The sequence below is a fragment of the Amaranthus tricolor genome, chromosome 15, assembly GCF_026212465.1.
Source record: "Amaranthus tricolor cultivar Red isolate AtriRed21 chromosome 15, ASM2621246v1, whole genome shotgun sequence".
Lineage (NCBI taxonomy): Eukaryota > Viridiplantae > Streptophyta > Magnoliopsida > Caryophyllales > Amaranthaceae > Amaranthus > Amaranthus tricolor.
In genome coordinates, this window is record NC_080061.1 from 14,951,743 (window position 1) to 14,965,239 (window position 13,497).

Genomic DNA, 13,497 nt, shown 5'->3' on the forward strand with positions numbered 1-13,497 from the left:
CGAATAATCAATCTTCAACCGAATCGTGACTAACCGACCCGATCCGAGTATGACCGTCGCAACACGCATCTGAAATATAACCGATCCAAAATACAACCGAATCGAATGACATCCGTCCGAAACCGACCCGATTACCTGAATGAACACCTCTAAATACACATGATATAAAAAATTCTTAATTTAATTCCTATCCTCTTTTTCCCCTTTCTTTCAAATTGATTAAAAAAAATAAAACAAAACCCTCCTCTCTTCTTCCTCACACGTACCAACCCAAAAAGAAATAGAAATTCACCATCTTCCTTAAGCCATTTGAATCAACTATGCCCTCACCATCACTGTTTCAAGTAAGACCAAACCCACTTAATTTCCTCTTCTTTTCGACTTTCATTCTCTGAAATTAAGGATTGAAAACACTTCCTCCTCCTAACATCCAAAATTAGGGCAATCAAGTTCTCACATGATTCATGGCAAGCTCTCCTCTCATAACGCCATTTTCGAATAAGCTTAGGCACTCCATGAATGTTCTTTTCTCCTTGATTGATTATTGGTGTAAACAAAATTAAGGTTTGAATCTCTCAATCTCTATGTGTTATTTTACTCATATTCTCTCATTCTTTGATGCTCCTCTCAAGAACTGAACCCTAGTTGATTGTTTTTTTTAAGTACTATTATCATATTGTAGGATTTTTTTTCCATTGTAATAGAAATCAGCAAAGGAGCAGCCGGAACCCTTCCCAAACCCCTGTTCTGCCGAAATAGGGGAAAACAACTGAAAATTTTGTTCTGTGCGTTTAAGCATCGAAATCCAAGTCAAACATCAATTGTCGAAATCTGTTTTTTGGTAACTTCTTTGCTGCCGTCAATCAGAAGGTGAATTCATCTTGATTCCCTTTTCTTTTTCCTTAATACTTATGTTCTCATTCATATTAGGTTAAGCTTCTTTGGCATATATCCACTTGTATAATCTTGTGTTAGACCCTAAATGTTGTTGAATCTTGAAATTTATATAAGTTAATTAGATGAGTTTTGTTGATTGAGATTAGTAGCTGGATATGTAATATTGAGTTGTTGAATTACTGTTAGAAATTAGGAGTTTATGGCAAATAATCGAATAAATTGATGCTCTTAGGTGAAATACTAGATACTTGTGAACTTAAGGATTGTAGAGAGAATACTTGTGTTTATAATATGTAAAATTGGACAACCTAGGATATAATGGAAATATGATGATTGTTGGAATGAATTCGTAGAATCTTGATGGTTTATACGTAGTTGTGAGGATTGAGATTTGAATGTTATTATTGATAAATATGGGTCAAACTGGTGATATGAACCTAATTGTAGAATTGTAATTGTAGTAAGAGCTAATTCTAACAAGTAAATTTGAGTAGCTTAGTGATCTTGGATGTGTAGTAGTCCTTTTGAATATTTTGATGGACTAAAATGGTTATATTTGTTAGTTAGATGTATAAAGAAGATAATGAGTATTGAGAATCCTCTAGGAGAATGTAAACAACCTTAGATTTTTTTAATTGCTTAAGAATGACCTCATGGCATGAGTTGTTGGAATATTAAGAATAAAGTCTTAGTTAAGGTGCGGTGACTAGGAGGAGATGCAATGAGTTAAATAAACCTAGATAGTAGTATCGAACGCTTTGTTGTGATGTTTGTTATGCTCCAGAAGACGACATCATCGAGGAGCCTTTCTAGTGATCGCGGAGAAACAAACTTAGCTCCTTGAAGCATCTTTGGTAAGTAATAGCAGTCCCTTAAAGGGTCTGGCCAGACTACTGTTTTGAAAATGTTTTCTTTATCAAATTGTTTTTGAATTGATGATTATTGATGATGAATTGCTTATGAATGATTATGTTGATAATAATATGGTCAATGGATCGGGCTCACGAGCTGGGAAAACCTCCTTTACTCCCTATTTTGAGGTGAATTGTCAATCAAATATGGACTAGCCTCACTCGAAAGTGGCATAGCCTTAGAGCTATGGATGTTCCTCTCAACTAGACTCCCTGTGCGCATATAGATCTAGGAAACTGATGTTGCTTTTAAACCTATGTTTTGAATTACTGTGTTTTGTTGTTGTGGATTGTTACTTCTCATTTTGTTCAATCTGACCTCTTGTTGTTTCCATTTTTTTTAGATTGTTTACAGATCAAAACCAGACGGGAATGATGGGGAAGCAGAGGTGATTAGAGTATATGGTGAAGATACTTTAGATTTGAGTATGTACACTAGTCGTAGTGTCTGTGTTGGGCTGTAGTCAATATGTAGTGGATTTAATTATGTTAACCGTATCGGACTTTATGGTTAGTTGTATAAATATGTTGGACTATGGTTTAGATGTTTTGATTTAAAATAGTCATTACAGTTGTATTTTAGACCTCGTGACCCTTTATATGAGTTATGAATCGAGATTTGAGTTCTTTGGGTTAGTAAACCCCTTGATGACCTGTCTTGTTTAGTCAACCACTAAGTCGGGTTGTTACAGTATTTCTAGAGATTGGATGCCTAAGACTAGACACCCACAGAGATCTAAAAAGGGGGAAACAAAAAACTTTTGGTGATACATGATCTCAAACCAGCCGATTCGAAAGTTAACCTATGACCTACTAGGCTAGTGAAATCAGGCGCTGCAGGGTTTAATCCAATAAAAATTTGCTCGGATCCTTCATAATTGAATTTGAAGCAACATTTTTAGCACACTTTTTGAAACTTATTCTAAGTAGGGGAATGGATGGGAAAGGTATCTAAACCAGCTAAAAGCTGAAAATTTACCATACATTTTTGAAACTTAATCCAAGTACTGAATCAGATAAACAAAAGGTAATCTTCTATTTATCGTAAATATTTAAGGATAGTAAATAAAAATGAAAATATGAAAACAAAGTTAGTTAGATAGAAGTAGAGCTGTTCAAATGTGATCCGACCCGAAAATCCAAATCGAAATCGAAAGTTAATCGACCGAAAAATATGTTTCTTTTTTAGGTTTATGGAACCGACGTTATTCGAACCGAAGTTGCGCACGAATCAATTTACGACCGAAAATCGTAAAATCAAACCCGAACTGTGACCAATTTTTATAACCGTTAACCAAGATTACCCGAACCTAATAGTGATCGACTCGAGTCATACCCGACCCGTATCATGCTCAAAAACCAAACTTGATCCAGTTAAAACCGACTTAACCCGAACGGATATTTAATCGAAATGCCGTAAATCTGAACCAATTTTTAACATAGAGGAATGATCGACTCATATTCAATCATCTTATTAGTTAATAATATAATAAAGTAATAGAAATTTTAATAAATTATATTTTATACATACATGGTTTATATATTTAGAGTTAATAATCAATGGTCAATGTTTATTTAACTATTTTTAATCAATTTAGATGAAAAACTTTAATTTTAATTTACAGTCAAACAAGTAAAAGTAACAAAGTAATAATTACTAACTAATTTGCATTTTAACTATTTTGCCTTAACTAAGGGGAATTTTATCATCAATTAAAAAATGTCTAACTACTTAATCTGATATTGACTCGATCTATAGTAATTAGTAATTCGTAGCTGAATTCTACTGGAAAATAATCCCCGAACCCAATCTGTACCCCGTAAAACCGAATCAATTATTAACCGATGATTGTCCGCGACCGATTGACTACTCGACACGAACTTCAACCGACACCGAACCGATGCTAACCCGATAACTCAAATAACTGATCTTCAACCGAACCGTGACTAATCGACCTGACCCAATGTGACCTGCCATAACACGCATCTGAAAAATAACTGATCCGAAATACAATTAAACCGAATGACACCCGTCCGAAACCAACCCTATCATCCGAATGAACACCTCTAGATAGAAGATTAGATGAATTTGATTGTTAGAGAGGTAGAAAAATTAGTTAGAAAGTAATAAAAATGAATAAAATAACAATTGCTTACCTCATTTTGGAGTATTAATTTATCCAAGGGGTGGGGAAAATACTTTCCTCCAAATGAGAAAAATCATCCTTCTTTTTTATTCATCTTTTTTAGTTTAACTACATTCTACCTCTTTCATAATATTTCAATTACTTTGTTTGACTTTTACCTACTTCTATTCTATTAGTTTGTCTTTTTTTTTTTATCCTCATAAAACTACATAAAATTGAGCCTTACAGAGTCACAAGAGCTTTCAATGATCCACAAAGTAGTAAAAAATGGGGAGCTCAAGTAAAATACACCCAATTGGAACTTTAAATTGACGTCATTCACGTAAACACAGCTACACAGAACCAACAGAAGTTTTTACTATATTGGCCGCAAAATTATCACTTCCGCATGTCTCAATTGAGTGTATCATATTCAACAAAGATATCAGGATAAATGAAGGAAAATTGTGATAGAAATCTAAGAGAAGGATTCAGCTACTGGAAGCAAAATTCAAAACAAAACCTTGCGACAGACAAAAATGTGAGAAGTATCGAATTTATTCCTTGGGTAAACTATGCCTCGTCTTCATTCTCCACTAGTATCCTCTTGCATGCTTCGTAGCACATGAATGAAATCCCAGCAGCCGGTACCAACTTCACACAACTAGGTCCTAGACCTCTATATAGCCCTTGTACTCCTTCCTGCTCGAGGATACTTGCCAAAGCGTGTAACACGTTTTTGTATACCTGTCTACCGCTGACAGCGCCCACTTGCATATGCTTCCGAGCCACCTCAAGAGGAAAGGTTGCAGTGCTGGAGATGGCACCTGCTAAAGAGCCAATCAGAAGGGTTTCAATATTTCCGATTCTCTCTTGCTTGAAGAGTTTTCGGTATGCTTTTCGCAGCGTGTCGTACGCACAATAGTTGGTTGCAGCATATGGAATCACTCCAATCAAGCTCGGGGCAAGTCCTCTGTATAGCTCAGATGCACCTTCCTCACGTATTATTTTCACAAAAGCATCGACTATACCATTATAGACGTCCCTCTAAATTTTTTACAAAAGATGATATCAGTCAACATTATGAGTCACAGAAGTATGATATCTACAAGTGAGTGGATAAAATGGCAGAATTACCTGTATGGTTAATCGGGTTTTTACCAATTCAAGAGGGTATGTCAAAATGGTAGAGGAAACCCCTGCACATGCCCCAGCAATGAGAGAAGCGGGGACAGGAACTTTAGATTGTTCTCCCGGCTTTGATGACAAGAACTTGTTGACTGTATCATACGCTAACAGCTGCAAAGACAATGAAAGAAAAAATGTGCATCATAATCATAAAGCATCGATTGATTGATTTTGCAATATTCTACCGAGAAGAAAACATCTTGGTAGAGTATGCAACACATCGACAGAAGCCAAAATTAGCATCGATCCCTAACAGTCCAGGCCTTCCAGTACAAAAGGGTTCAAAGAATCAATTTCAATGTTGGGGTATGTTGATTCTGACATACAGTTGTGACAATACTGTCATTTTGGTCTATATCTTCTAGTATCCTTAGATGCTTAAAATTAAAGAAAATTTGAACTGGTCATTGCAGATGATTTACTTACTACATTATAAAGAAAATCTCTTCAAAGAAGGATGATCACAACTAACATCTATAGTTTTGTGCTTAGAAGGGGAGGGGGACCGGCTGCGTTGTTGTATTTAAAAGGGGAGGGGGACCGGGGGAGAGAGAGATAGAAGCTCAAGCACCATGATAGACTCACTTCAATTAAGTTGATAACTACAGCAACACTATTATCAACCACATATGTGAATATAAAGGCACATCAATTCTTGTCTCATGCCAATTTGTTAGAATAAAATGCAATCCAATTCATGAGGAATCCGTAGCGCTAATAAACATTTGTAGCGCATATAATCATCGTTCGAAAGTTCAACTGTTCCAATTGTATTAGAAACCATTCACCACAAAACATTTGTACAACTCAAGTCAACAGTTGGCTGCTAAATGGGCAAACACTATTTATGTGAAAATATGGATATTTATGTAAGCAAAAACATATGCTATTATCCAAACAAAGGTTTGAAGCTAGCTATAACTGTCTCACATAGATCAAGGATAGCAATGCCCTTGACAAATATACTCTATTAATGATCCATGTCAATGACCCCACAATGAGGATGGACATCTATTTTTCAAAGCATAAGATGCATATTAGGACCAGGGAACACCAAAACAGGTAAAACCTACTAAAAAATTGATCCCTTATAACTTCACTTACGGCCTGTTTGGTAGGTCGTATTAAACGTGGTAATGAGAATGAAAACTAGTGTAATTTTAGTTGAAAAATCTCTTGGCTACCTTCATGTCCATGCTTGTCCAACTTCAACCATCTCATTTTCTTCATAAAATTCATTCCAATACCATTGTTGGGAAAGGTGGTATTAACCGGTAACGAAATTTGTAAACAAAAGACTTTTTTGTGATTAAAGTTTATTCACTATGAGAATGACTTGGAACTTTAAATGAAATTTTACGCAATAAATCATTTCCATTCCAACATTTATTACCACTAACCAAATGGGCCGTAATAGTAGTAAAGCCAAAAGAAAACACTTGTATTTTGCAAACAGGAAACACCCAATACCCAAAACAAGGAAAAACAACATACAGCCTACATTTAGCATTTCAACTTATAAAATAAAGCACAAATTAAAATCACAAAAAAGAATCAATAAATCAAGGGAAAAGATTTATATACCTCAACAGCTTTACTAGGAGCCACCCTAATAACATTAATCAAATTTCCCCTAAACAATCCAGTCCATCCATCAGTCTTCATAATGTCCTGAAACACTTCTGTAGTTGAATGTCCGCTACTTCCAACCATCAAATGAGTCCTAATTGTTTCCAATGGTGCTACAGCCGTCCTCGAAACCGCCCCGGCTATGGCACCACTAACCAACCTCCTTAATGAAGGATTAGCAACCTTAATCTTCAACTTAAACTTACCCTTCTTCTTCTTAGTCTTCTCCTCTTCCACAGTTTCAGGAAGCCCAAAAATTTTGGAACCTTCAGGGCAAGAAACATACTTTACATACAAATCCATGTATGGAAGCTTAAATCCTCCATCATTGTCCTTTGAATTCGTAGGATTTGGTGATACTCCACTACCAAAACCAACACCTCCCATTTGTCCAATGCTTGCAAATAAACCACCAGTAGGTTGTAAAGATTGGTAACTTTCTTCTGGGATACTCCATTGAAGCCCTAAATTGCAATTAGTCAAAAACCCTTTTTCTTTACCATTAGAAATTTGTATCCTGTCCCAACCCATGAATAAAAATACTCAAATTAGACCAAAAATCCCCAAAAGAATCCTGCTAGGGCTTTAAACTTCACAACATTAAAAAGCTATTGAATAAGAGTAAATGACGGATGATTAAAAATGGGTATTATTAAAAATTGTATCCTTCGAGAAAATATCACAAGAAAAGGTGAAGAATTAAGAAAAAGGAGGGCAAAAAATTGATGATATTAGGAAAAAAGGGTTTAATTTTACAATAAAGATAACATTTAGAAAGATAAAAATATGCAAAAATAGGATTGGTAAAACTATGGGAGTGGAGAAGCAGAGAAGAGGAATTGGCTGCTTCTCCTCCTTGGGCTTAAAGAGAGAGATGGAAAGGGGGGCGGTTGATTTAGGATGTTTAGTTGTTGCAATTTTATATGGAAGTACTGCCCCCTTGAACCTTACTCTTATGTCATCCAATTAGCTCTATTTTTATTTTATGTTATTTATACATAAATTTAAAATAGTAGTTATATTTGATTTTTAACGTAAATAATTTTATGTATTCCCTTTTATTTATCACAATTATTTTATTTGCTTTTTATATATTATTTATTTCTTTATTTTAATTTATATTTTATTATTAATTTATAAGTTAAAACATAGTCAAGTGAATAGAGTGCATAAAGCAAATGGAATACCTATAGTGAATATGAGGGATTATTATTTTAATTATTTATATATTGAACTATATGTATCTAAAATTATAAAAAATAAACATTTAAAATATAAGATTAGACGATGCAAACAAGATCTTACTTGACTATACTTTTTCTTATAAAAAGTCGTAATATATAAAATAAGCTTGAATGATGAATAGTGTTAATAATATAATCATAATATAGCGATATTTCAATAGGAAAGAAGTAAAATTTTACATATTATAAAATATCACATTATTTCTAGTTATTTTAGAAATCTAAATCAAATCAAAAAAGGGAAAAAAATTAGGACATAGAATATATTATAGATGTATATGAAATTGGGACATAGAGAATATTGTACTTTAGCCGTTTAGCCATTTATGAAAGGGTTGTTTGTTAGGCCCCGCTCGACCACCCTCTTTAACGAGTGGTTATGACTTGTGAGGATGTGTTTTTAAAATAAAATTAAAATTTAAACGGATAATGTGATTAACAGGTGGCTAGTAGCATATGAAATTAGTTATTAATTATACATAATTAGAAGTATATGAAATTAAATGCATTGGATAAAATAAAATATAAATATATAACAATTGTTCTAAATTGGAGAGAGTGTGAAATATATATAACAATATTCATAGAAGGGGAGAGTAGTAGTAAGATTGTCTTCTACTTTATTCTTTAATTATCCGAAAGTACATAATCAAGTAATTTGGTATAGTTATCTTATTCATTATTTTACGATATTAATTTTTTTATAATTTTTAATTATATACAAATAACAATAAGAAAAAGTCAAAATAACTAATCAAATGTATGATAATAAGAAGTCTGATTTTAAAAAAATGTTAATACTATAAGCTACAATTAGACTGGAAAAAATTGATCTGACCCGAAAGTTAATTTGAAAGACTGAAAGATTGGGTTGAAAACAAGAAATTTTGATCCGAACCCGAGAAATGACTGAACTCGAGGAATTTGTTAAAAACGGGTCTATTGGATCTTGGTCGGGTTCAACCCGTTAGATTATGCAGCTGTTAAAAAGGGGTAAAACCTCTCCATTGGGGCACATAAACAAAAAAAACTAATGTTTCTTAACTTAACATGTTTTTACTTATGTACTCTAAATATTTAAATTGTTGTATTATGTTTGAGTCATTTAGATATGTTTTTTGTAGTATGATACATTTTAAACTTTTTGATGTTTCTTTATGTTGAATTATTATTATTTGATCATCTAAAAATTGTGTTGTCATTTTATGGTAATTTGATTAGGCGCAATAGTAAATAAATAATTTTTTCTAAAAATAACCCAATCGAAGTTGATTCGACCCAAAATCATACCGATCAACCGTCTTCCCAGATCTAGCAATAGTTTTAAAGATTAAAGGTGTATAAATTATAGTATACACTCTATTATTTTTATTTTGCTGATAAAAGTAAAAATTTTTTTCCATAATATATGACTATGAAGATCAATATTAAGATAATTTTTTGAAGTACAGAGGACTAACATTATAGTGTGATTATAAGTTATAAATTGCGTTAGTTTACATAAAACATGAGAAATGAGATAGTGGAGGAGTAAGTGGAAGAAGGAATTTTGATTTTAAAAGTGAGTAATGAGGTGGGTTGGTCTACTCGACTCGCTCATACTTTGAAGCGTTGTCATTCATCATTCTGTAATCCATCATCCTCGTCCGATATTCTACTTGTGCGCAATCTGTAGAGACGTATATTTCATTATTTGCGGATTTTACCATTTTAGGCTGAGTTAATTTACAGTCTTCTGCTTACGTAAAGATCTTGTAAATTTGATTTAGTTTATATATATATATGGGTTATTTTCAGATTTGGTCGAGTACTCGGATTATACTTAGTTTCGGTTAATTTGATTAAATTTGAACATGTAGAGTAGCTTTCTATCCTATACAAATATTGTAAAAATGATTAAAAATAGATGTTTTAGAGATGTTTATTGATGTATTATCCTTGGATTCATCTCATTTGTCTTGTAAAATGGCTTAATATAAATAATATTTCTAAAAGACTCATTTATTAATTATAGCAAAAAGTTTATTTTTTATGAGTTATAACCGCTATAAACCGAAAAGTACATTTATTATAACCATCTCACCGGAATTCACTTAGTGTGCCTTTCAATGATTATTTATCTTTTCACTTAAGTATCATCAACCATAGCAACAGTTACCATCCTCCATTTAATTTCAATTAAATTCTTCACCCTTCACCGTCTTACTCCATTTAAGTCTACTACTTTCTTAGTACAACATCAACGTCATCTTTTATCTTCTCATATTTAATCGTCATTGCTTCAAGGTAATTCTTTTCTCTCAGTTTTGTTTAATTTATTTGTTGAACATTTAGTGTATATTAAATCCTAAGTAATTATCACTAAGTACTACAAATAGTAGTGGGACAAAATATATTAAAAATACAAGGTCCAAAAGGAATTCAAAGGATAGAACAAAAGAAAAATTGGAAAACCGAGTCAGCAGGAAAAGCCGACTCGGCTTTCCTCATAAAGGATACTGGAATGAACATTTTGTCTAGCAAGAAAAGTCGAGTCAACTTTCTTGTGGGTGGAACAAAAGCCGACTCAGCTTTTGTTCTTATCAAACTGTTGTGTCCTTACGTTATCTTTGAATTAAGTGCATTGGATTCTTTCTTTTATTCCACTTCATTTCTGATGTTACAAAGGCTTAATAGTGAGGAATAATACTCATGTATACCATAGTTATAATAGTATTGATTAATGGTCACTATGCTTGATCATCAATGGGTGATTGAATGTGCCATGACCCTTTGGTATTGTAACACCTCGTGACTTTATGGCATTATTATTATTATTATTATTATTATTATTATTATTATTATTATTATTATTATTATTATTATAAATCTTTTGAAAATTTTATAATTATATTAAATTATATTGAATTAGTTTTAATAGATTGCTTTTATATATGAATTTAAATGATTTATATTAAATATAGATCTACAAGTACTAAAAATAAAAAGGTTCGAATTAAAATTATAATTATATTAAAATTAGTGAGCAAACAAATGTAGGTTTTATTAGTTCGGCTTTGTTAGAAGATGTTAATATACGTGAAGGAACAAGAGTTTATTCCGGAACAAGTCAGTTTAAGAATGAGTCAGTTTAGGAACAGGTCACTCTCCCTAACAGAACGAGTATAAGTCAGTTTAGGAATACCCACTAGTGGAAAAAACCTTATTTGCTGCGGTTTTTGGCCATAATATGCTGCGGTTTTGGCTTGCAGCAATAGTGATAGCAGCAAATGGCCTATTTTAAATGTTGCGGTTTAAAACCGCAGCAGAAAAAAGCTTATTTGCTGCGGGCATCTTAAAAAACCATAGCATATAGTGTATCACTATATGCTGCGGTTTTTAAGAAGCCCGCAATAAATAATAGCCTTTTTTTTTGCTTTTTTTTTTCGTTTAATACTATTAAATAATCCAATAATGTACAATGTAATAAACAATGATTAATCCAATGATAATCACCAATTAACACCAATCACCAATAATCAAAAGGTACATTAGAATACCAACTTAATCCTAAAAATAGAAAAAGGATAATACATTATCAACAATCAATCACCAAAGAAAATCCTCATTATACAGTTAAAAATGAAATGGGAAATACCTTTGGAGGGCTCCCTGATGTCAGCACTATAGTCTGTAACTTTCATGTAATCTCCTCTTTTCACACATTCTACATAATATTCTAGAAGTACAATCATAAGAGTTGAGAACTTGATCATTCACAAACATCACGTTCAATCTTAAATCTTTATAAACATAAAAATAATGACACAAAAGCAACAAACCTTTTGAACTTGATTGAAGCTAAAAGAATTGTTCATTAGCTAAAAGATATCTTCTTGTATTTTATAAGTAATGTATATAAATCTCATTTCATTCTGAAATTCTTTAAATCTCTTTAGTTTCTTAGTCGATTTTCGATAAGCAAAAGCTACTATCCTACTTCCAAATTTCTACTTCCACACAGATAATAAAGCAAAGCAGGTTTAATACCAGCAAAAATTATCATCACCAAATAAAGATTGATAATTAAATTTCATGATTATAATCTTACAATGATGTCGTTTACAAGAACAACTACCCATTGAACCATTGATACCACATACATAAGTAATTATTCACATTCAAATATACAACTACATATATACATAAGTAAATTATTCACATTCAATCTACCCTAAAAATCCTAATAATTAAAATTTTTCACATTCAAATATTCAAGTACATACATAAGTAAATTATTCACATTCAAATATAAAATAAATACCTTGGTAATGAGATATGATAATTTTGTTTCTACAATAAGATTATGTAACCTACAATGAAAAACAAAATCAAAATTAGTATAAAAAAAGACTAAATCCTTATTAAAACATAATGAAGCTATTCTTGAAGAACTTAAACAAAGAATGAAAAATTTATACCTTGAAAAAGAACAAGACTAGCCTTAATTTCGTGGCTTTTGAAGGAAAAGCAACAATGGTGGGTTGAAGAACTTAAACAAAGATGGAGAAGGAAATTCGTGCAATGGGTGGTTATTGAAGCAACAAATTTCAACAACACGGGAACTTGAAGAACTTAAACAAAGTCGTGGGGTTTGGAAGATGATGAACGAAATGAAGAGAAAACACAGTAGAGTCGTATGATTTGAAAAACTTAAAGAACTTGAAGAGATTTTTCGTGGGTTTTTGAAGAAATTTTCTGAAATTGAAGAGCTTGAAGAAGAAGAAGACAGTCGTTGTCGTGGGTTTTTGAAGAAAGTTATTTGAGGGTTTTAAGCAATTGAACGTCAAAACACAGATCTTAAATTTTTTGGACTGACTATTTGCTGCAGGCTACCAGATGCCCGCAGCATATAAGCACTTATATGCTGCGGGCTCAATAAAACCGCAACATATAATGCTTATATGTTGCGGGCATTTGGAAGCCCGCAACATTTGTACTATATATTTTTTTTTCTTTTTTTTTTTTTGCTATTTAATGCTACGTCTAAGGAAAACCGCAGCAAATGAGGTTTTTTCCACTAGTGACCCTTATGAATATATGGCTAACAGATCTGCGTAAAACACAATAAGGTATAAAATGATAAAAATCAGTAATTTAATAATTTATTTATATTAAAATGATATTTTTAAAACAAGAAGTTAAAAAGATAAAAATTGCTATAAATAGGCCACATTTTATTAATAGGAGAGTTTTACTGCACTAGAGAAAATGCATGTGACTTTTTTAATAGAGATATTTTAATTTTAGTTTGCTATTTTTTTAGGAGAAATTATCTCATGTTTTTAGTAGTTATTTTATCTAATTTTTTTATAAGAAAAAAAAATGTAACAGACCTTTTTTTCTTAATCTTAAATATGTTGACAAATTCAATAATTATTTCGTTTTATTTTTAATGTCGTTCCGAATTTTATTCCAATCGTTCTTAAGTTCTTGATTTTTTTTATACAATTTTTTTCTTTT

General features: G+C 32.0%; 1 protein-coding gene and 1 long non-coding RNA gene across 3 annotated transcripts; one reads left to right on the forward strand and one right to left on the reverse strand.

Annotated features, from left to right (window-relative positions):
- The first annotated feature begins 218 nt into the window (after positions 1–218).
- LOC130801697 (uncharacterized) lies at positions 219–3,258 on the forward strand. Of its 2 annotated transcripts, none has more exons than XR_009039661.1 (3): positions 219–564; positions 683–870; positions 2,153–3,258. It is a non-coding gene; the product is annotated as an uncharacterized LOC130801697 (long non-coding RNA). The 2 variants fall into 2 exon arrangements; XR_009039660.1 differs by having other exon boundaries at positions 705–870; positions 2,153–3,256.
- A 1,030-nt stretch (positions 3,259–4,288) lies between these two features.
- LOC130801609 (adenine nucleotide transporter BT1, chloroplastic/mitochondrial-like) lies at positions 4,289–7,708 on the reverse strand. The gene is made up of 3 exons (XM_057665486.1): positions 6,707–7,708; positions 5,072–5,233; positions 4,289–4,981 (listed from the first exon to the last, which is right to left on the reverse strand). The coding sequence occupies exons 1-3, from the start codon at positions 7,280–7,282 to the stop codon at positions 4,508–4,510; spliced, it is 1,212 nt and encodes a 403-aa protein (XP_057521469.1). The 5' UTR covers positions 7,283–7,708; the 3' UTR covers positions 4,289–4,507.
- Positions 7,709–13,497: the final 5,789 nt, after the last annotated feature.

Bases quoted from the DNA above. Each gene is read 5' to 3' on its own strand.
- LOC130801609 (XM_057665486.1), bottom strand. From the start codon at position 7,282: ATGGGTTGGGACAGGATACAAATTTCTAATGGTAAAGAAAAAGGGTTT. The intron at 5,234-6,706 runs GTATATAAATCT...TTGTCTTTGCAG, and splicing joins CTCCTAGTAAAGCTGTTGAG to CTGTTAGCGTATGATACAGT. The intron at 4,982-5,071 runs GTAATTCTGCCA...TAAAAAATTTAG, and splicing joins AAACCCGATTAACCATACAG to AGGGACGTCTATAATGGTAT.